This window comes from Aedes albopictus, chromosome 3 (assembly GCF_035046485.1).
Source record: "Aedes albopictus strain Foshan chromosome 3, AalbF5, whole genome shotgun sequence".
NCBI classification, from domain to species: Eukaryota; Metazoa; Arthropoda; class Insecta; order Diptera; family Culicidae; genus Aedes; species Aedes albopictus.
Genome location: NC_085138.1, coordinates 9,496,167 through 9,521,055, shown reverse-complemented (window position 1 = coordinate 9,521,055; position 24,889 = coordinate 9,496,167). Strand labels below are relative to the sequence as shown.

The 24,889-nt window shown below is 40.5% G+C and overlaps 1 protein-coding gene across 8 annotated transcripts in view; it reads left to right on the top strand.

The window, feature by feature from the left end:
- LOC109425466 (uncharacterized) overlaps positions 1–24,889 on the top strand; it is a 395,602-nt gene that overhangs the window by 335,310 nt on the left and 35,403 nt on the right. For 7 of the 8 annotated variants that reach the window (XM_062860045.1, XM_062860044.1, XM_029851937.2 and 4 more), the window contains 2 exons: positions 20,689–21,501; positions 21,566–21,721. In XM_062860045.1, coding sequence (XP_062716029.1) covers positions 20,689–21,501; positions 21,566–21,721 — 969 coding nt within the window. The remainder of the gene's footprint in view (positions 1–20,688; positions 21,502–21,565; positions 21,722–24,889) is intronic. The other variant, XM_062860046.1, reaches the window with a different exon arrangement.

The window sequence follows — 24,889 nt, the reverse complement described above, 5'->3', positions numbered from 1 at the left end:
AGCATTCCCGGAAACCTCCCTTCAAACTTTTCGAAACGCTCCTGATAGTCCCATGGAATGCACCTGAATCGCCGATAAAACTTCCTGAAACTGATGATGATTAACCTGGGCTTGTTAGGGGAATATCTGTAAGTAAAAAGAAAATCGTGTTAAGTACTGTTCCTTTGAATTCCACTAAGAATTTGCATCCTTTGACAGATACGTATTTCGGCCTCAACTGTAAGGTCGTCTTCAGTGTCTTGTCGAGTCAAATACAAGACACTGAAGACGACCTTACAGTTGAGGTCGAAATACGTATCTGTCAAAGGATGCAAATTCTTAGTGGAATTCAAAGGAACAGTACTTAACGCGATTTTCTTTTTACTTCCTGAAACTACCTAAAACCCCTTTGAATTCCCCTGAGACCCCCTTTGAAAACCCTCTGAAACTCTATTGAATCTAGAAGGTGTATTTTAAAAGTGTTCGAGTGCTTTTCAAGTGTACGGAATTCTATCTATATTTCAAAACACGTAAAGGATCCCTTAATTAGGCAATGCAATACAAACTTTTACAATCATTTACGGTATACCGTCGTGCGGGGCTACTTTTGACATGCGGGGCTACTTTGGACACTTTTGAATATGGATTTTTTGAATTCAAAATATGGTTCAAATCTGTATGATGTCTTTGGGACTAATATGAAGCAATAGTTTTCCCTCCATTTGGTTGAAATTATTTTTCAAACAGACCGTTTATTGCTTGTCAGGACGCGAAAAAACATCGATTAAACCAATAAAATATACATAACGTATCAGAACATTTGGTCTGTAAGCATTGTTTCTACAGTTCATAAATTTCCAAGGGTTGATCAATTTATTCAAAATGTATCAACGTAGCATATACAATCGAATATTTGTATCATTTTACATTATAGATGACCGTTTCACCTAAATAAAGGATTGATGGCCTCTTTTTTCAGGCAATCTTTATAGCAATATCACGCTGCTTATAATACCAAAAGTAGCACAGAACCATCTTAAAACGCATATGTTTATTGAAATCATGTCTGACATAGTATACTACAACATTGGTACAAAGTAGTTTTCTTAATAACCCTGGAATTTGAAGTGCAGTTTTTGTTATACATACACTGCCGTGAATCGCAAGTCAGTCCCATATGTAAAAAGTAGGCATTGAGAAAATGGACTCTGAAGTTTTAAAATTTGATTTCTATGCGAAATTTCGAAAAATCTCCATTAATTGAATATTACTGCGATCATCATGAAACTTTCACAAATTGTTTCAAATGTGAAAACGTAACTGCAAAAAATATAAAACTGGCTAAAACAGTGTCCGATTTTGTACTGCAGGGTACATAAGTTCGTAATGGGACTGACTTGCGATTACTTTTCATTATGGGACAATCTGACGTGGTGTTGTTTTTCGATTTTACTGAACAAACTATATAATTTAATTCACACAGCTGAAAGACCATCCGAAGAAAGATCGAAAACTACCATTAACTCAATTTTGCCCAAAATGCAGATGGGACTGACTTGCGATTCACGGCAGTACAAATGTCCAAAGTAGCCCCCATCCGGTTCTATATGAGATGTGTCCGATTGGTGTATGAACAACTTTTTTGTTTATTGATGGATTTAGTTCAAATTTTGCATACACCCTACATATACACTCACGGTTATTATGTGTAAAAATTGAGGAAATCCATCCACTACTCTGGGAGTTATAATGTCATAAAGTTGAAAAACCACGAAAAAGTGTATAAAGAAGCCCCGCATGACGGTAATCAAATGTACAGCGGCTGGCATTGAAAATTATGACTTTCTATTTTAAGGTGAAATATCAAAAAATCCTATATTAATTTTTGCATACACATTTTGGAGGCATACATTTTTAGAACGAAACATCGAATCATGCTTCACTTGTTTATCCAGGCTTTGCTTACTTGATCCATTCAAATCAGGAGCACGAATTCAAAATTTAAAGTTCTTGAAAACTTCAAGTCGGCCGTTGTGGCATCCCTGTTTGTAGTCTTAAACAAATCATATCTCAACTACAAACAAAGTTGATTTTTAATGAGTAAACTAAAAAAACAGTTCCTGTTGTTATAAACTGCTTAATTCTCCTAATCTGCATGGAAAACTTTTCCAAAATCCGAATGCATTCTTGTTTTGGTGCCCGATAACTATTCATTTCAAAATTTGTTAGGAAGTGGTTAGTCGCGGGATAAGGTTTTGCATTAGACGAGTTGAAAATCTATTAAAAATAAATTGAAATAGAGGAACTGCACTTATCTTGAGCATAATGCTTCTGTTTTCAAACATACAGTTAAGCTGTATTTTTGACTTTTTTTTTATTTTTAGCTATGAATTCCGATAAATCCTCTGTTTCTAGAATAATATCAAAATAAAGGCGCAGAATTAAGAAGGAGTATTCGCATACATACCCCACAAAACATACCTTCTATACATTTGAAAACATATATACCGGTTTATTTTAACCGGCGATAACTCTTAAGGATGAAATTTAAAAACATTTTTTTTTAATTTTGAACAATCTTGGTGTTTAGGACCACACTGTCTCGAAATTGATCACCCAAAATATGAATTGTGTAGGATTGATCGCGTCTTGACACGTGAAACATCTATTCTGTTGGCTATTCTTCGTGCCCTATTAGGCTATATTTTAATTAATTCAATTCTTAATCGAATTTGAAAGGAACTTGTCATATGTTTAACTCCAGTAGGATGTTGGGGTCAATATGACCCAGACAGGTACGCTGAACGTGCACTACGCCATCGTGGTGAGAAAGTCCTAACATCTTAGGAGGGTGAATGATGAATTAATCCATCGAAGTAGAGAACATAATCCAAAATCAGTATGTTTTATTACAGTTTTAGACTGGATCAGACTACTATAAAATCCTGATAAAACCTGAAATGTTTGCAATCCTAAAGACGATATATTTAAGGTTTTGTTATGAATTTGAAAAACCTTCTTAAACTTAAACACAGCATATTGCTGGGGTTGATTTATTATCATTTGTATGCTTCACAATTCCGCTAACAATTAAAAACATCTGAAGAGCTGAAACCGCTTAGTTGTTGGCACGTGGTACATACATTTCGCTGTTTACCGGCCGTTTTCCATGCACTGACTGGCTTTTTATAGGTGTACGAACACCTAATACCCATCAGGTGCCCATATACTAGCGCGATAATGTGCCATGCCATTTCCGTGGCTTTTCAGCTACCGAGCGCACAACAACCAACCGCAAATCGGAACAGCGCACGAGGGGACAATATTAAAAGAACACGCACAAAGCCATCTCGAGAAAATGATTATAAGCCTATTTCGCCTTCGGCAGCCAGAGACACTCCGGACGGTTGAACAAGAAAGCACATCTTAACAACGATGGTGACGGCGGCGACACGACGACGACGGCGAAGACGCCACCACTGAATGCTGACTGACTGCTGCTAATGACACCTCAATTAAGCGGTCGCTTTATGTGAAGACACATTTCGCTGGTGCAGCCTCCTCCCGTCCCAACCATTCAAACTTGGCGTGCCCCATCAATGTCTTGGTCCTGATAGAGCCCCCCTGGAGTGAAGTCACTGGTAGAGACGAGGAATGGTAACAAACAAGGTGATGGTAAAACATGTTAGATGATTGCTCGCTCGGAGACATTGTCAGGTGGAGAAAGGAAATCACCGGTGGCTGGGGGTGAATGCTGAAAAAGCAGAAGCTCCCAAGTGCGATTGAGTTGGTTGATGATAAGAATAGCAACGGTGATGGCGACGTGCACCTTCTCGCGGATGTTGGAAAAGAAATAAGAATTTTCGGGGAAAGGTGAAAAAATGTTGTACAACATTTTGAAGATGTACTGTGAAAAGAGCAGAAAACATGAAGATTATAAATAAGAAAAAAAGAATATAAAATTAAAAAGATAAAAAAATAGAAAATAAGATCAAAAATATAAAAATGAAGTTCAAAGATAATAGAGCAAAAATAGAACATGAGAACATGAGAAAAAAGACAAGAAGTCCAACAGTTTCAAAAAGTTCTCAAAAATTATAAGTGGAGTTCAACCAAAAATTTAACAGCTATGTTCAATCACACCAAAGAGATGAATAAATACGTGCGCAAAATATTTTAACATTCCCAGAGTTTCATCCAAATCGACCGTATCAACCATCAAATTCACATTGGAAACTTTCCGACAGCAGCAACTAACCAGATCCTGAAAAGAAAACGGCTTCAAAACTTGAAATACACACCCCCATCCGAAACCAAAAGTCAAGAGATGAAAATGCTCCCCTTTTCAAAAAACCACCTGACACTACATCAACAACGGTGGATTCGGAAACTTTTCCATTCTCAGAACAAGCATAAAACAATTCTTTTCGTATTTCTCTCTCGACGACGCTGCAAGCATACAGCAGCGGCTTTGCACGCCTCATCTTTCCCCTCGTCCAACAAGGAATTCATCGGAAAACTGCTGAGTTGGGCTATGAGAAAAAGCAAACGATGCGATGGCGGATGGTGTGGTGGTGTTGAAAACACCGACAAGAATTCCTACCTCTTATTCCAATGCCATTCTATGCCACACTATACAGCATTCATTGACGCCCCAAGCGTCCGATTCGCCCCCTCTTGTTAATGTTGGCAATCAACAACATGGATAGCTCACGATTTAAGATCCTGATAGGAAGGCATCCGACCTGGTTTAAAATTTATGGAAGAGGCTTTATTGTACTGCAGTACCTATAGTGGAAAAAAACAGGGTGCGGTTCGTTATTATCATCGAAAACCGAAAACTGGAGCTTTAAAATTGGTAATCGTATACATCGGTCTTATGGGACGAAGGAATATATTTGGGCCTAATTTCCGAATTTCTGAATATTTCCGATGAAATAACTTATTCGCAAATCTTGAAAGTACGTTTTTTGATTTGTCTATGTATCATGATCTATAATTGCTGAGTGCCTCGGTGATAGTGGGTTTAGTGTTTAGTGTTTTTAAGTCTCCAAAAAAAGAGTCGTAAGTTTTGAGCCAGAAATCTACATTATCAATGAAGTTAAGGAAAAAAAGTACAATTCTTCCAGAATAGCAAAACCAATTCTCTGGACTTCACAAAACACGCTATGGATTCAGTTCATTACCTAAATGGATTTCTAGGTTGCAAAGAAGTTTGAAAAGGGCAAGTGGCTTGCTGATGCAAAGGGGTGGGTGTAAAGGCTTTCAGATGTAAAGGGGAGATGGTCAGAGGGATTTCAAGGGAGTTTTTAGGGGGGGGGGGTCAGAGGCGTTTCCAGGCGTTAAGGGGCTTCATATGTTCTCAGGTGAACTTCACGAGAGTTTCAGAGGCATTCCAAAGCGTTTCAAGGCGTTTCTGGGCGTTTCAGGAGGTTTCAGAGGTATTTTAGGGGCCTTAGAGGCTTTCAGGTACCTTCCAAATGGATTTCTTTTTTGTTTCAGAGGTGTTTCAAGGCGTTTCAGGAAGTTTCAGAGAGATTTTGTGGGGCTTCGGGAATTCTCAGGTGAGCTTCACGGTGGTTTCATGGGGGTTTCAGAGGCATTTAATAGCGTTTCAAGGTGTTGCATTGCGTTTCATGGCCTTTCAGGAGATTTCAGGAGGTTTAAGGGTGCCTCCAGAGGGTCGCAGGTGAATTTGACGGAGGTTTAATAGGGGTTATAATAGCGTTTCAAAGCATTTCAAACCGTTTCTAGGCGTTTCAGGGCGTTTCAGAAGGTTTCATATGGGTTTTAGGGGGCTTCAGAGACTCTCAGTGTAATTTTACCGAGATTTTATAGGGATTTTAGAGTCGTTTCAGAGCATTTCTAAGCGTTTCAAAACGGGGGGCTTAAGGGGGCATCAGAGGCTAGCAGGTAAATTTCACAGAGATTTCATGGGGGTTTCAGAGGCGTTTCAAAGCGTTTCAATGCGTTTCAGGGCGTTTCAGGGCATTTCAGAAGGTTTCCGATGAATTTGAGGGGGCTTAAAACGCTCGCAGGTGAATTTCACGGAAGTATCATGGGGGTTTCAAAGCGTTTCAAGGCGTTTCAACGCGTTTCAGGGCGTTTCAGATGATTTCACAGGGGCTTCAGGGGGCTTTAGAGGCTCTCAGGTGAATTTCATTGAGGTTTTAAAGGGGTTTAAGGCGTTTCAGAGCGTTTCTAAGCGTTTCAAAACGTTTCAAGGGTTTTCAATGCGTTTCAGGACGTCTCAGGAGCTTTTAGGAGGGTTTTAGATCAGATGGCCTTAACTCCAGGGAGTTCTCGGATATTCCTATTCAATCATAGAACCCACCACTTGATAGAACATATATGCCTGGGGCTGTGTGAGTAACAACACATAGCAACATGAGACTGTGTAAACATAAATTCCATTCATAATGCTCCAATAGATCACTGATTACGCTTATAGATCAGATGGCCTAAACTCCAAGGAGATCTCGGATATTCTTAAACTTTTAACCCTTAAACACTCCGTAGCCGTCCCTTAACTCTGAATTCTGCCTTTTTCCAGTAAACCAACTTTATTTGTAATCCTGAGTACTCCAACTGCTCTGTACACAAACAAATTCTGTTTAGGTAACGTTACCTAAATGGAGGGACCTAAATAGAATTTACCTAAATGGAGGTTTCAGTGTACAGCAACTTTTTCGCCGAAAATGTTGTAATAGGTAAATCAAAAGCGCTGAAAATTTGACTTATGCATTGTCCATTTCGAATCCGGACGGAGAAAGTCACTTATATCTCAGAGATGGAATAACAAACAGGAAAGGATAAGCCCTCAAAACAAAGATTATTTATTGTACTTTCATAGAAAAATATGAAGAAAAATATATGATTTTATTTTTTATACTTTTTCTCCATTTTTCCGTGGTCATATCCTTAAAAATCTGCACAATGGTAGTAAATTTTAGTATCAACGCATTCGGCGTATTTGTCTCACATTAGAGTCATCTCTGTAGTGTCCTGAGACCCCCTACCAGTCTGATAAGGATTCAAAATAAACGCTGCCAAACATTTCCCTTCTTGCAAAATTAAGGGCAATTCAGTGAATTCAAAAGAGATGAAATTTGAATATATTTTCCTTTCTCGTACACTAAGTGTACTGGAAAGGACATATGATTTTTTGATAGAAAGCCCGGATAGTCGAGTCACATATACCAAGCAACTCAGGTCATCGAATTGAGGTGATGTCTGTGTGTATATGTGTATGTATGTATGTATGTATGTATGTATCTATGTATGTGTGTATGTGTAGAAACAAACTCACGTCACTTTTTGGCAGAAAATCTCAACTGATTTTAATTCGACACGGAATCTGGCCCCATTGTTTCCTATTGAAAATGGTTCGGATCGGTCCAGCCATTCCGGAGTTATGGCCATTTAGGTATTTCCACACCGGTACCCCAGAAAGGGGTCAGATATGAAAATGCAACAAACCCATGCATGCGACTCACCAAACCAAGGCACATTGAAAAATTGGTTGAATTTTTTTATTGCTGATAACACTAACACTGCACCATTTTTAATTAATTTTAAGAAATTACTGTAACAAAAAAAGCTTCGCTGGCAAACCAACCACAAAAATCAAATTCACATCCTAGTTAGGTCGATGCAAATATTATTTTTCTTTTATGCCCGAGACCTCTCATCGGATACGAGGGGGGAGGGGACAAAACAAAATAAGTAACAAAAAAAAGAAAAAAAAACTATTGAAAAATTAAGAATTTTAACCACTACTAAAAAATATTTTTTCAGTTAAAAAATCTATTGAAATTAGAGTCATTGGCCGCTTGGTTTTTTTCGCCCCTTCAATATTTTGAGATTTTTAAAGGGGGGGGGGGGGGGGGTGACATAAAACAAATTAAACATTTGCATCGGCCTTACAAGAACTGAGAGTCCTTTACACTTTTGTATTGTTTAAAACTATATTTTTAATCACATTTTCTTTATCCATCCACGATAAGTACAATTGTTGAACATTGGATATCTTTGGCATAACCCAAATTGTTATAATGGTTGCCAGATTTTTTTATCCAATTTATCTAAACGTGCATTTCAACAGCGTTTAAAGGGGTTCCAGGGAGTTTCATGTGCGTCCCATGGAAATTCAATGGGATTCATGAGCGTTTCAGGGATTTAACTGGGTTTCAGGATTTCTCCTGCGGTACCAGGGATTTTCAGGAGGTCCCAGGGGCATTTCAGGGGATCTCAGGGAGGCACTATGAGCGTTCCATGGGATTTCAGGAGGTTTCAAAGGTGTTTCAGAGGTGTTCATGGGGTTTCAAGGTTTCCAGGGGGCTTGCGTAACATAGATTTCAAGGAGTGCCAGAAGGTTTCAGGGGCCATGAATTTCATGGGGTTTCAGGGAGTTTCAGAGGCGTTTCAGGGAATTCTGGAGGTTTCATGTGCATTCCATGGATCTCTAAAAGGTTTCATGGAGTTTTAAAGGCGTTTCAAGGGTCTCAGGGGAGTCTCAGGGGATTTCACGAGGTCCCAAGGGATTTCAAGCGTTCCAGGGATGTTCCAGGGGGTTTCATGATTATTCCATGGAGTCCTAAGGAGTTTTAGGGTGCAGGGGCGTTCCAAGGAGTTGCAAGGGGTTTCATAGGGTCCCAAAGGCATTCCAGGGCATCTTACAGCTTTCCATGGGTTTCAGAGGGTTTCAAAGGCATTCCAGAGGTGTTTCAGTGGGTTTCTGGAGTGTTCCAGAGGTTTTCAATGGGCTTCAGGGGCTTTCAGTGGGTCCCAGGGGCGTTCCAGGGATGTTCTAGGGGCTTTCAGGAGCGCTCCATAAGACTTCAAGTGATATCAGGCGATGCCGGGTCGTTCTATGAGTATTCCAGAAGATCTCATGGAGTTTCAGGCATTTCATGGGTGTTCCAGGGGATTTCAGGAGCGTTCCCCTGATATTACCTGAAACCCTCTGAAAATCATCATAAACTTTCTTGAAAGCCCCCTGAATCTCCCCTGAGTTCCTCGGAAACCTCTCCAGAACCCTCCGGAAGCCTTCTAAAACTCTCATGAAACTAGAAAATGAAAATCTAACCAACTTTGGAAATTTCGACTTGAACGGTAGTCACAATTAGCGAGAATCAGTCAACATTAGGATGAACTATAGTCTAAGACACTTTCCAACATTTGGGTTGCAAACTTCCGATACAAATGTTCTGTTTGCTCTTAGGAAATGGTAATTAAAGAAATTTGAATTCAATTAGAAGTATAAGAAATGACTGTATCTAGTCGTTAACCGGATATCTTCCTACTCACGTAGAGTTATGCACGGAAAATGAAAACCAAAAAAAAAAACAGTACAACAATAGGCGAATTACCCTAATCCTTGAAGGAATCGCAGTAGATATTCAGCACGGAATTCCAAAGGATATCCATGTAAGTATCTCTGAAGAAATTTCGACAGGATTGTAGGAGAAGTCATTGAAAGAATCTCGAGAGAAGTCTCCAAAAAATCATGGCAGAAATTACTTAAGGAAATCCATGAAGAATCAATAAAGGATTCGCAAGAGAAACCTTTGATAGAATCCCTGAAAAAAAATCCAGGAGAAATCTCTGGAGGAAGCTTAAAAAATACCTGCAAAAATGCCGGAAGAACTCCCGCAAGAAGTCTCTAAAGGAATCCCGGGAGGAATCAATGTATGCATCAATGAAAGAATTAATGAAAAAGACATTCAATCATAATTAATAATTATGGAAATTCTATGAAATGGTCCTAAAAGAGGTCCCAGAAGGAATCCTGAGGGAAAACCTAAGAAGAATCCTGGAGGAATCCCCGATAGAATATCGATAAATATTCATTAATGAATTTCGGGAAGATTCGCTAAAGGCATCCCTGAAGCAATCATTTCTAACGAAGAAATACTTGAATGCTTGACAGAATCCAGGAGAATCCCAAATGGGAGCCTAGGGAAAATCTAAAAAAGACTCCCGTGAGAAATCAATACAGTAATCCCGAAAAATCTCCGTAGAAATCCATGAAAAATCCAGGAGCCCCAAGGCATTCCTAAATGAGTCGGAATCTCGGAATAATTGTAAGAATGCCGAAAATAATTCCGAGAGAAATCTCTAAAGGAATCTTGGGAGGAATCAATGAAAAAATGTTGGAAGGAATTTCAGGAGAAATCTCCAGGGATGATTTTCTAAATGAAATACGAAAACATCGATTAAGTAATCCTGTGAGGAGTTCCAGAAGGAACTTAGAAGAGAACCCTGAAGAAATCCCTGAAGTGGAGAGCCCAGGAAGAACCCTGGTGAAGAAATCCTGGGAGAAATTCCTTATGGAAATCACGGGGAAGATCAATGAAGCAAAGGGATTCCGGGAATATCGTTGAAAGGATCCCGGAAAATGCCGGAAGAAAACACAGAAAAAAATCTCGAAGAGATTCGATAAGGCTGTACCCATTTAATACGTAATACAAAAATTGATATTTTTAGCACCTTACGGAAAAGCTGAGACTTCTTACCATTTTTTTTTCGTACCGTAAACCGGGGTCAAATTGATCACTCGGGTACTACATTGTAATTACATACTAGGAACTCTTAAGCGTCGTAATGATTTTAAACTTTTTACGTCATCTGATTCGTAGGTGTCTAGAGATGAGTGTAGACTTTTAATTTTCTAGAAAAAAGTTAGTTTTGCCTTATTTTTTCAAGGAATTTGCAATGTATTTCTCATTTAGCTGAATTCATTGCTACTAAACAATCAATTGCTAATAGGACTTTCAATGAATTCTCTGTTTTAACATTTTTGTGGAGCCTTGGTTGGGGTGTTATGCAGCTAATCAGAACATGAAATAGTTATAAAAAGTTCGTTTTATGAAGAAATAGTCATTTATTGTGATATAAATCACTTATTTCAAATGAAATTGCCTACCTGTAGGCGTTTAAGGGGAAATTTCAAAATTTAATTTTGCATTTAAAGTATTAAATTCGGTTTTAGAAGAGCAAAATTAAGCGGTGAAGGAAATTTTCCTTTCCAACCGATGCTTAATTATATACTGATAAATTTCGCCCCAAAGTGGCATTTCCAATATTTTGATATTTGGAGTTATTTAACTTAAAGTTTAAATTTGTTGAACAAAATTCTGTCACATGGTTCCATGGAGATCCACTTTGTACTGGTTTTGGAGAATTTTTTTTGGCAATATTTGAACAGGCACTGATGTTATCCGCAAAAGTTGTTTTAAAGTGATCAGTTTGACCCCGGATTACGGTACAAAATTAATCATTGATTTTATGAAAAATGTTTCTGTTCATTATACCACATGTGTTATTATGTAGTCTATATGGTTTTCTCGGCCTTATAAAGGGTTAAGCGGATTCCTATTGCGCCCCGACAAGTGTCAATTATCTGAGTCTCGACTGTATAAATTCTACTAAGGATCAAATACAAAAAAGATCCCTCTGCTCACATGATCAAACAGCCTACGCGACTATTTCATTTGCTTTCAGAAAATACCGGGAATAAATTTCATTGAGCATTTTAAAATTTCATCTGCCTTTTTTTCCAATAACATCAGAAGTTTCGCTTATCCTGCCGTTTCGTATTGATATCGAAAACTGCCATACTGGTTACCATAAAAGCTATTCGAATAATTGTTTTATTAAAATCCCACAGCAATTGATGAATAGTAATCTACGTTTTGAAATATTTGGTTTTTACATGATTATATTCTAAAATGAGAACAACAACAAATTCCAGCACATTCAACAGAAAATACCTCCTCTTGGAAAGTATCTTCTCACAGTGCAAATAAGCCACTGAAATACCAACAAATAAAACAGCCAGGAAAAGATACCGGTAAAACAATACGAGCACCGATTTCCTCCGAAGTGGAAATGAATTAAAGACAAACAATTGAATAAACATGATGCAGCTCTTCCGCCTGTGTACATACATACAAAAGTATTCTCTCGGTTAGTTCTCCCAGTTTCTACTGTGTGCCATTGCAATGTAGAAGATTTAACTTTCTCCTCCGCAACCACTACTGGTATCAACTGCTGACGTCGTTTGTCCGAAGGTAGTTTCAAATTATTTCACTTGCAGCAATTTATTTTCTTGTGTTTTTTTTTTTGAAATATCGTAAATTAAAAGTTTGATAACTTCGCAACTCTATCAAAACCAATATTATCGTCGCACCACCAAATCGAAGTCGTCGCTAGAAGCACATGCGAAGTTGCAGCTGCGAAGTAAATTTGAATCTATTTTTTCTGTTGCGCATCATTAAGCTAATTAAGAGCAACAATATGCACTAATCCAAATTAAGTTGCGACATTTCTAAGTAGGTTAAAAATCAATTTTCGCACGTTCGGTCACATCGTATTTCGACCAAAAGCATAATATAATTATAAGATTTTAGCCAAATACATTGAGGTAATCACAAGAAGACTCCCACAAAAAGTGTGACGAACTTTGATCAGTAACTATTTACGATCAGAATTTTACGAGCAGCTTCATGGTTTTGTTATATGGTATGTGGGGGCAAGATGGGTCAGGGGGTAAGATAGGTCAGTACCGTTTTCAATCGCACAATATAAGTTTTGAATCTTTCAATAATTTTCCCAGATGAACGACGGGGATACACAAAAAAGTGGTATATTGTTTTGAAAATTCTATACGTTCCTCGCACAGAAAAAAATAAAATATTTTTTCGTTATACTCCTTATGCTATACATTCCATATAACTACGTGTATTGTGTAGACGGAGCAAGATGGGTCACCCTAATTGTTCGGTATGTTTGCATAGTTTCTGAAAATGTTTTATTTTTCATGGAAAGGCTATTCTGTGACCTACATTATCAAAGCGATGAGAGCACTGAAAATTTGAGAACATATTTTTTAAATTTTCCTTCAAAAAATATAGGTTTTCAAAGTCCGTTTATGGCTACCCGAACAAAAATCTTCTAGTTCTGAGAATAATCTACCGATATGTTTCAACACTTTCTTCATGTAATCTGTACGTCTATGAAGCTTAGATGTATAGAGAAAAACTAGAAGATATAGTATTTTTTGTTGGAGGAAAATCGAGTTTTCTTATAGCTGACCCATCTTGTCCCCGTTAAAATGAGGTGGGGCAAGATGGGTCATGTTTTGAAAATTGTTTGTCAAGACGCAGGTTTCAAACTTTATTACCTTTTTATACTCTTATATCATAGCTGACTAGTGTATCTGAGAGTCGTGGTAGAATACAGAGAAATGCGATTTATATTCAGAAAGTTATAGGGATCCATTTCTTAGGTGACCCATCCTGCCCCCACTTACCATACTACTGACCAGGTGGGTAGAGGTGTAACTAGACATTCAAAATAGAAAATATCAGATAGAAAAGTACTTAAAGACTGTTCATTAAAGAAAGTGGACATCTGTTTACCAATAGTTTAGAGTTAAAACTAAACAAAAAATTGTGAATTTTTGCTCAGTGAAACATTGTTCACTTCGGCAACACACTCAAAGAAAGCGGAAAAAGTAAGAAATTTCAAGCGATAGGTCGTATTAGCTTTGCGACTAGCAGATTAATTCTGCACAAATGGTGTTCCAAAAAGTTCTCGTTTCGAGAATTGGCTTACTAATACACTTCCGGGACCGCAATTTTTTAACGCTAAGCAGGGGACAGTTGTGCCGGACGATGTAGGGTACATCAGAACTGAAAAATTTGGGAAAAAGTTTTTAGTGTGACAAGCCAATTGTTCATGTGGCTTAAAGAGTTCTTCGTATTTCACAACGGGAACAATCAACGGTGAAAATAACAGAAAGGAATGCATCAAAAAACGACTTCTACTTATCTACCGAAAACATACGGATCCTCTTTTGTTTTAGGTGGATCTGGCATCCGCTTATTACGCTTCTTCTACACTAGAGATGCTCAATACGGAAAAAGTCGATTTTGTCGAAAAATGGCAAAATCCACAAATCTTCTCTGAACAGCGTCCTATGGAAAGATACTGGACAATAATAAAGCGGCATCTTAAGAAAGATGGAAGAGAAGCAAGCTCTGTTGATTGGTGCAGAAAAATTTGGCCTGCGGCACAACGAAAAGTTACGGAGAAAGTTGTGCAGAATCTAATGGGAGGTGTCAAGAGGAAAGTCCGAGCGTTCTTCCCGAAAAGCGAAGTAAATGTTCAAACTCACGTGAATTTGGCCACATGTATGTTGATTTTTTTTTTTTTTTTTTTTTTTACTTGTTCGTTTATTTGGAAGGCTCGGGCGCCACATGGGCATAACTGAGCCGAAATCTTTTGTTTTTACAATGGTTTTACATTTTACAATTTATTACTGCCTTAAGACTATGTTAGTTTGGGAAGCCGAAGTACTCGCGGCTGTTTCGAGGTTAAGGATTGAAAAAAAAAAAATAAAATAAAATAATATTGGGAAGGAGGGATTAATGGGTTTAAAACTAAATTATTTGCTAACTTATACTAAAACATTGATGGGACAATTGTCCATATCTGTAATGGAAGAAAGGACTTTATCGGTAGACAACGACAAGAAGAGGACAAACGGAAGGGGGTGACGACAGACAGGGGCGAACAACAAAACCAAAAGGCGGACAACGAAAACAAGGAATGTACTACATCAAACTCTGACATCAACACGTTTCAAAAACTGATAAATCAGGTTCATGTATTCCAAATCAAGTCCTGCCAACACTTCTCTAACGGGTTTCTGTTGTTTTCCTCGGACCCGGAGAATTTCATGCAGCTCAGATCTGACCTCACGATACTCATTGCATCCCCACACGACATGTTCGATATCCTGGTAAGCCACGCCACAGACACAGAGATTGCTTTCTGAGAGCCCAACACGGAAGGTATGTGCGTTCAACAAATAGTGGTTGGACATCAACCGACACATTACACGAATGAAATCGCGACTCAAATCCAACCCTTTGAACCATGGCTTCTTCGACACCTGTGGAATGATGGAGTGCAACCATCTACCCATCTCTCCATCTCTCCATTTGTGTTGCCAGCTGATCAAGGTCTCCTGACGGGCCAATGCAAAAAATTCATCGAAGGCGATTTGACGCTCGTAAATATCGCCTTCGCTAGCGCTCACCTTAGCCAGAGAGTCCGCTTTCTCATTGCCCGGAATTGAGCAATGTGAAGGGACCCAAGCTATGGTGATGATGTATGAGCGTTTGGACAAAGCACTCAAGACTTGGCGTATTCCTTTCAGGAAGTACGCTGAGTGCTTCATCGGTTTCATTGACCGAACAGCCTCCAGAGAGCTTAGACTGTCGGTAAAAATGAAGTAGTGCTCAGGTGGGAGAGTGCGAATGTACTCTAAGGTGTAGTATATAGCCGCTAGCTCAGCAATATATACCGAACATGGCTTTTGAAGCATAAAGGTGGCGCTGTGAAATTCGTTGTAGACACCGAATCCAGTCGAATCATCGGTTTTGGAACCATCTGTGAAGAACTGTCTGGCCCCGCTAACATGCCCGAACTTACTTGCAAAAATTTGTGGAATACCTATGGAACGAAAAGATTCCGGTACACCGGTGATCTCATCCCTCATAGAGAGATCAAAATCCACAAAGGAGCTGTCGAAGTCTGAGAAGTTGTCACGATTGGTGTTAACCGGAGATGGGCTTACCTCCAGCGTCATGTACCAGTAGTACACACTCATAAAACGAGTTTGGGGATTCTGTTCGAGCAGCTTTTCGAAGTTTTCTATGACTAACGGATTCAGAACCTCGCATCGGATGAGGAACCGGAACGACAACTCCGCAAAGCGGTCTGTCAGAGGCTGTACACCAGCAAGTACCTCTAAACTCATTGTGTGAGTCGAGTTCATGCAACCTAACGCGATCCGAAGGCAACGGTACTGAACCCGTTGAAGCTTCAGCAAGTGTGTTTTCGCCGCGGATTGAAAACAGAAGCTACCGTATTCTAAAACCGATAGAATGGTTGTTTGGTACAGCCTGATCAGATCTTCCGGGTGTGCTCCCCACCATGTTCCGGTAATAGTTCGCATAAAGTTGATTCGTTTTTGGCATTTCTGTATCAGATACACAATGTGCTTCCCCCAGGTGCATTTGGAGTCGAACCAGACGCCGAGATATTGAGAAGACATGCTATGAGTGATTGTCTTACCCATCAGAACGAGCTTTCCGCTCGTTCTTAGCCGGTTTGTGTTTTTTAGAAAAGACAACCATCTCAGTTTTCTCCGGAGAGAACTCGATACCCAGCTTGAGAGCCCAAGTAGACAAATTGTCCAAAGTATCTTGTAGTGGTCCTTGCAGATCAACTGCTATTGATCCCGATACAGAAACAACACAGTCATCCGCAAGCTGTCTTAACGTGCAATTTTCCACGAGACAATCATCTATGTCTCTAACATAAAAGTTGTAAAGAAGGGGGCTTAGACATGAACCCTGGGGGAGGCCCATGTAGCTAATTCGTGAAACTGTCAAGTCGCCATGAGCGAAACTCATCTGCTTCTCAAACAGCAAATTATACAAAAAGTTGTTCAGAATTGGTGAAAGGCCACTGTCGTGTAGTTTGTCGGAAAGAACATCGACACAAACTGAATCAAAAGCCCCCTTAATATCCAAAAACACTGAGCCCATTTGCTGCTTTTGAGCAAAGGCAAGTTGAATTTCTGAAGAAAGCAACGCAAGACAGTCGTTCGTACCTTTGCCTCTGCGGAAACCAAACTGTGTATCTGACAACATGCCATTCGATTCAACCCATTTGTCCAGTCGAAAGAGAATCATCTTCTCCAACAGCTTCCGTAGACAAGACAACATCGCGATTGGACGGTACGAATTATGATCCGACGCGGGTTTCCCGGGTTTTTGAACAGCTATCACCCTCACTTGTCTCCAATCATCCGGTACGATGTTGTTATCCAGGAACTGATTGAACAAGTTCAACAAGCGCCTCTTAGCGACGTCGGGGAGGTTTTTAAGCAAGTTGAACTTGATTCGATCCATTCCTGGAGCGGAATTGTTACATGAAAGAAGAGCAAGTGAGAATTCAACCATTGAAAAAGGCCTATCCATGTCGTCCCTATCTTCAGAAACATCACGAATTATTCGCTCGACGGGTACGGAATCTGGACAAACTTTTTTTGCGAACTTGAGAATCCACCGAGGAGAGCTTTCTCGATCCTCGTTGACCGACGACGCGTTACGCATTCTTCTACCGACGTTCCAAAGAGTTCTCATCGAAGTCTCGCGCGACAAACCCTCGACGAACCGACGCCAGTAACCGCTTTTCTTCGCCTTGATCAAGTTCATGAACTTGCTTTCAAGGGAAGCGAACCGCTTGAAGTTTTCGGCCGAACCGCGTTTTCGAAACTCTTTGAACGCCGCGGATTTCTCGCGATAGATTTCTGTACACTCACTATCCCACCACGGATTGAGGGGTTTCCTGCGAACCGACGGACCTGGCACTGGTCGACGTTGTGCCTGAAGCGCGCTACTGATGATCAGCTCCGACAGAAACCGATACTCTTCCCGCGGTGGAAGAACTTCTACCGATTGCTCACCGTCGATAATTTCTTCCGCGTACTTCTCCCAGTCAATGTGCTTGGTGAGATCGTAGGTGATATCGATCGATGGAGACTGATGCGACCCGTTGGAAATAGAAACAACAATCGGCAGATGATCACTACCATGGGGATCCTGGATAACCTTCCATGTACACTCCAGCGATAGTGAGCTCGAACAGATTGAGAGGTCTAATCGGCTGTTTCTGGGGCTGCCATCTTGAGCTGGAGGTGCCACTCGTGTAACTTCTCCGGTATTCAAAATTGTCATGTTGAAGTCGTCGCAGAGGTCATATATCAACGTTGAACGGCTGTCATCGTACAGTTCCCCCCAGCCTGTACCATGGGAGTTGAAATCTCCCATGAGCAGCCGAGGCTCGGGCATAACCGAGCAGATGTGAGCGAGATCCCTGCGAGATATCGCAGTTCTCGGAGGAAGATATATGGAGGCAACACTGAGGGTTTTACCTCGGATAGTCACCTCACATGCGACGGCTTCAATCCCTGTCATCGGATAAAAATCGACTCTGTAAAATGGGTGCTGCTTCTTGATCCCTAGAAGCACCCCTCCGTACGGGTCGGATCGATCAAGGCGAATGATATTATAATCGGGAAAAGGTAAGGTTACATCAGGTGTCAGCCATGTTTCGGATAGTGCAAAAACATCGCATTGTAAATTGTAAACTAAAAATTTAAAAACGTCTAATTTCGGTGTAATACTACGACAGTTCCAGTGTAGAACCGAAATCGTATCTTCGACCTCGGTGGTTAAATTAGCCATCGAAAGATACGATTGTCGCAAGGAGGGGCATTTTAGAAGCCAACTGCTTCAAAAGAGGGGTCACACAAGGAAGAAGTCCTTTTACAATGTTCTTCACGGAATCTGAAGCATTGAAGAAGCTGAGGATGATGTCTACAATGCCAGAGAGCGTAAACAATGGCGCACCCTGAGGTTGCTCCTGGTGCTCCGCATGCTGTCTTTCTGGTTGAGAATTCGAAAAACGTGGGACATCTGGGATTTTAGATGTTCCCGGGAGTGATGGAAAGTCTCGTTCGTCCTGGATTTTGAATCCTGGAGGGGAACGTTTTGTGACTTTCTTACCACTCTTCAAATTTATCATGGTGGGTTGGGTGTCGCTGCTAGGCAGATTCCGAGGTTTTTTGGTGGGTCTCTGGAGCCTCATCCGTTTCCTCGTTTCACCCTTGAAAACAAAGGGAACCCCGTCCCCGACCTCAGAGTCAGAGCCCTGATCATCGAGAGATAAAGACGAGTAGATGTTACGGGATTCAACGGTCGGGGCAGCTTTTTTCAGCATTTCGGCGTAGCTTCGCCGTGATCGCTGCTGCAACGATCGTTTTTGATGTTTTTTCTGCTGTATGTACCTTGGGCAATCAATCAGATCATGTGGACGGTCGCTGCCACAATAAACACACTTGGGCGGCATTTTACACGCACCGTCCACATGTCTCTCCCCGCATGTTGCACAGCGAGGTTTATTGCTGCAGTACTGGGCGGTGTGACCCAGCTGCTTGCAATTGATGCAATTCATTACCTTCGGTACATACAGCCTCACAGGTAGCCGAAGTTTGCCAATCGCCAGCAGATCTGGTAATGCAGATCCGGAGAAGGTCACACAAAATTCATCAGATGGTGTGTAAACCTTCTTCTCGCCCTCCTGGGATACCGAATGCAGTTGCCGGCAATCCAGTATCTGGACAGGAGGTAGAGAAGGGTTATGGAAACGACCACAGCCTTCCATGATCGTTTCGCAGGTCAAAGATGCGTCGGCGACCTTCCCCGAAATCTCTATCGACGCGCTCGGAAGGTAAACGAAATACTCAAGAGTAAACAACTCGCAGGCCACAATCTCATTAGCGTGTTTTCGGTCGCCTACTGTCACCCGAAGCTTAGCTGTACCGACCATGTCAATGGAGACAACGGAAGAATACCGCTTAGTCAGATCCTTGCTGATTTGAACGGTGTTCAAACGTTTGCCTTTGGGTCGGAAGAAAACAACATATGGCCCGCCAAAGTCGGGAGGGTAGGCCTTGAGGCGGGGGGTCGTCGAAACAGTTTTACTGTTGGTGTCCATTGGAGAAGCACCAGGGTGAAGGGAGACAAAGGGGTTAGCATTTATATCGCCTTGTTGGCTCGAGCAATCCGATGCCAATAACAAAGCTTCGTTGATGCGGTACGACGTACCCCCGACATCGTCATCATCGCCCATTGTGGTAGCTAACTACCACCACGGGGCACTCAAAAACTAACACTATCACGGGGACGAGAAATAATCAAAAAAACAAGGGACAAAATTAACGCTACAGGACAAGTGAGAAAAAACTGCTTATGTACCAAATTAAATCTAATCAAAGAGTCAGTGGAGAGGGGGGAACAACGAGGGGTAACTTTATTTACTTATCTTTGTGCACTCTGTTTAGCCACAGGCTCGACGACGACAGGTCCAAGCGATCGGATCGCCCGCTCTGGGAGGAAGCGAGCTGCTGCTGAGCGCCCGTCGTGGTGTGCGGCGGTTGAACGCTCTCTGCTCTTCTCTCGGTGGGCTGCTGCTGTCGACGACGATGAGCTTGGGTACTCACTGGAAGAAGCCGATCACGGCCGCGCGAGCGGCGCGGTGTGCGGGGGGTGCTGCACTTCTGTGCTCGATAGTCGGTCAATGCGCCACGTGATATAATGAAAACGTGAACTTTACTCAAATCAAACGAACTTTTGCGGCAAAAAATCTGGCCTAGCCAACCGCACTCGTCCCACTAGGGACAGTCACTTAATAACTTGATCACTGGGAAACACTAGCACTTTGAAAATAGCCACCGAACTGGAAAGTATCGGGAGAAAAACCGGACGAACTAAACCTTGCGACTGTCTCGCACGAACGCTCGCCAAAGAGTAATGTATGTTGATTGTCATTTATAAAAAATAAAATTATGAATTTGTTCGAAAATACACATTTTCCATTGAAAAACAGGTGTCCACTTTCTTTAATGAACAGTCCTTATCTTGTATAATGCAATTCAATGCACATTAGTCAGTTTTATCGGGGCGAATGTAGTAGGGGGTGTTGATGTGTAATTGAGTTAAAAAAAACGTCAATGAATAAATAATCAATATCTAATTGTATCAATTATTTTCTTTGTCTTTTCAGGGATCCTATTCTCCGGTGTTCCAGCAGAGTCTCCCCAAGGCGGTAACCAGTCGTCCAGTGCTCAAATTGGCATCGCCCACCAGCACCTTCATCGGTTCCCAGAGACCCACGACTGGAACTCCCCTCTACGTATCCCCAGCCACAACCCAAATGACCAAAGCCACATTCCTCCCCCTGGGCGTTCCTGCCTTCAAACCCCTTCCGAAGAGTGACGCCGAATCGGTGAGATACGATCCGGTCGCAGCACAGCGCAACTTTTCCCTCAAAAACCCTCAAATACCTGATCTTTCCTTCCAGAATCAACTCATGAATCAAACTTCCTCCTTCCACCGTCCGTCCCGAATTACCTCTTCTGCAGCTCCTAACCAGCATATTGTCTACAAAGACAACACCGTTCACGTCCAGAAAGTCCCCGCTTTCCACGCCATGCCCGAATCCGTATCCCGTATCTCCACCGGTCCAGTGATCCAGGTCGACAACAAACTGTCCGAACCCACCATAAAGAACTCCATCGTGACCGTGCCTTCGCGCAGCGACGTCACCAAGGGAACCACCGTCGTTGAAGGAGTCGACCTAATGGGTCACACCGTTGAGGAACTGGCCGCTGCTGCGAACGTCAGCGTTGAAGTCATCAAGGAAGCTATCCGCGTACGCAAGCAGGAACTACTTGCCCAGCAGCAGTACCAGAAACAACAAGCCGCCATCGTACAAGCGCAGATCCTCGCGGCAAAACACGCAACATCCACGACGACTACGACGACAACCACCACCACCCCACGACCACGACGATATCCGACGCACAACGGTCACAAGGTTTGTTAACAATTCGATGAACGAAGAGTCGTCACCGCTTCTCAACGACTGATCTCTGTTGCAGGTCATGAACGCACCCAAAGAGTACTATCCGGTTGGATACGACAAGAACTTCGACGACAACTTCACCTCCAAGGTCGACCTGCCGTACACGACGTTCAACTGTGGCGAGCAGAAGCACTTCCCCGGACTGTACGGAGACGAAGACCTGGGCTGTATGGTGAGTGTTCGATAGTGTGTTTACTTTTTTCAGCATTTTTCTAATCGTTTCATGCCTCGTCAACGGTTGTAAACTGCAACCACCAAGGTGTGGCATCGCCATGTTTAATTTTTAGTATGTGAACATGAAGGGTCCAACTGACCCTGTCATTAAAGATACCATCACGGTTTTTTCCATACTTCTATAGTCGAGAGATTCCTTTATTTTGAATTGGCCTCAGGGGTGATACACAAATTATGTCACGCAAAAATCGACCTTTTTAAACCCCCCCTTCCCCCCTAAGGACTGTTCATTTTATAAAGAGGACACCTTATTTGTGTGATATCTTTTTTATTTTTCAATAAAATCATTATCGGTTTTATGCATAAATTTCCATAGCTATTCTACAGTGTAGGAAAAATATAACATTTTACAAATTGTCCTTAGTTATGGAACTGAAGCGGTTTTCTTTAAAACTCAATAAACCCCCATTTCTCAAAATTCTACACAACTTTCCACATACATAACTTTAAAATTTTCATGAACTTTTCAATGTGTTGGGATCTAATACTATTCTTCTAAAGGTAGAGTGTAATAGTTGGTCAGTAATAATGCACCAAGCATTATACAGCTTGATATAGTGAGTTGCCTTGTTATCAATGAAATTGATAAAAAATACTTATTTAAGTCCAGTGATGCAATAACACTACGGAATCAGTTCAAAATTTGTCCAGTATAGAAGAGAATCGCATTCTAAATGATACCGAAGAAAAATATGCTTTAAAGTACATTCTTCTTCATAAATTTAATACTTAATGATGGCCATAATGAAAAATTGCATACTTTTTGCTCCATAAATGCAAGTTTTTGATTCTAGAGAAGCTTATTATTATTTATTTTCAGCAAGGTCTGACCCTATGTGATTATATACCTTATTTGAAAATAACTACATGTTAATTTTTATTTTCAACATCATTGTTAAGTTGTATTTGCAATAGAGTACATCGTTATTTAGAAGAACCTTCAGAGAACGAAGCGGTTTTATCTCCGATAACTGCCATGAAGCACAGTAACCAAGCCAACAATGCTATCAAGAAGCGGTTTTCTGCATTTGAAATTGCATTATTAGTACTTTCGACGAGATCCATAGAAAACATTCAAAATTTAATATTTGTATACATTTTTGTTAAACAAATAAATTTTATTCTGAAAATCGAGTCCAACTTGTAACTTTAATATCTCAACAACCATTATTCCGATTAGGTTTATATTTTGCCAGAATATGTATCACTCAAACTGCTGCAGCATGGCAAACACTTTTATGCAATTAAAAACGATACACCGATGTTTTACAGAAATTTTGTGTTTATCTTTAGTTTTTGGGAATTGAAAAATTGATCTCTAGAAACGCTTTGCCACATTTCTATGAAGTTCAATAATTTTAACCCAATTTATTTATGTTTATTATCTGCTAATATAATGTACTGAACAACTAACCAAGGCTGCTCAAATTTGAACTGCGCGTTTTCTTTTTATAGCCTTGCAAAGTTGTCCTCTTTATAAAATGAACAGTCCTTATGTCACACTTTTTGTATGGGACATGAATATTTTTGTTTGGGTCGTCACGTTCTGCAAAACCCCCCCTCCCCCCTAAAAGCGTGACGTAATTTGTGCATGACCCCTCATATTGGCTTTTGAAGCATACAATTAGGACACATTCTACCGTGACGTTACAACGTTTTGACGCATTCGTAGTCAGATTTTCCACTATAACTCATGAAAAGGATTGTTAACTTCAAAATATTTTTTCATATTCGAATTCCTTGTAAAATGTCTGATATACCTGACCTATTGAACATTTAGTTTTCATTATAAAAACGTGTTTTAAATGCGTATTTGTAGCGTGACGTTACAACACGCTAGAATCCGACCCTCTCTACCGCGCTACCAACATCTTGAAAAATCTGCTGGGATTTTTATGTTATTCTGAGTTTTTTTACTACCATTGAAATTTATTGCTTCGTTCTTCAATTCAATGAAATAAAACATATAAATTTCGGATTTGTTTTTGGATAATCGACTTTTACATTTCGTGACGTTACAACGCACGTTCAGTTTCAAACAGGGCTATGTCCGCGTTGTAACGTCACGAAAATGCACATCATCTTAGAATCAGAATAATCAGCCATATTTGCCCAAATTTATGAATATGTTATTGCATTATCTTCACTGCTTCAAGGGGAACTTTATTCTATTGAAAATCCGTTTTGTGATAAATGGCTCGGAGGGCCAAGTTATTGCTATCAGCAGTATGAATATTCCTTCATGGAAGTTATTGACACCGGCACCGATCTTCGGCTTAGTGCCACACATATTCTTCTCATTTTATCCCAAAAACTAGACCGCTGAGATCCATTACTTCGCACCGCCAGATATTCAGATTTTTTAGCATAGAACTCATCACGCCGTCAAGATAATCATTTCTTAAATAATCTATGCTATGTCATCAATTCAAGTAAAAACGCTTTAAGATGTGTGCGAGAATTTATTGAATCAAAGGCATACCAGAGGATCTGCATACCACTTAGGACCCTAAGATCAACTTCTGTGATCTCAGAGACAAATAGACCTAACAGTGATAAAAAAATCTTAATTACTTAGAGAGTTGGTGTCTTTGGCAAAATTGTTTGGTAAGTCAAAGACTTACAGCTGACTTACCATTGGACGGGAGATTTCGCGATGCTAATTAAACGTTTCTAATAGTTTGCAAATGATTAGAATTTATCAAAAAGTTTCCTACAAAAAAAATGGGCATTTTTAAAAAGTTACAACTTTTCTTCTTTGAATAAATATAATGTGCATGATTTTTCTAAATTTTAAATACCACTAGGCAAATAGAACCTTAAACCAAACGACTTTTAAACTGAAGATCCTTGAAAGTGAAAGAGATTTCTAAGTATTTAGGGTCCTGATATATATGAGTCAGTGATTATTGTGATATCAAAGATAGACGTAACACTGACATAATTTCCATCCCTGTATATTTCAAGATCCTTATTATTAAAACAGTTGGTGTCCTCGACAAAGTTGTTTGGCTGGTCAAGAACTTTTAATTGATGGGCCGTATGATTTCAAATCCTTCCACTAGGAGGCGCTAGAGGGCATACACATTTTTAGTATCGTTAACCT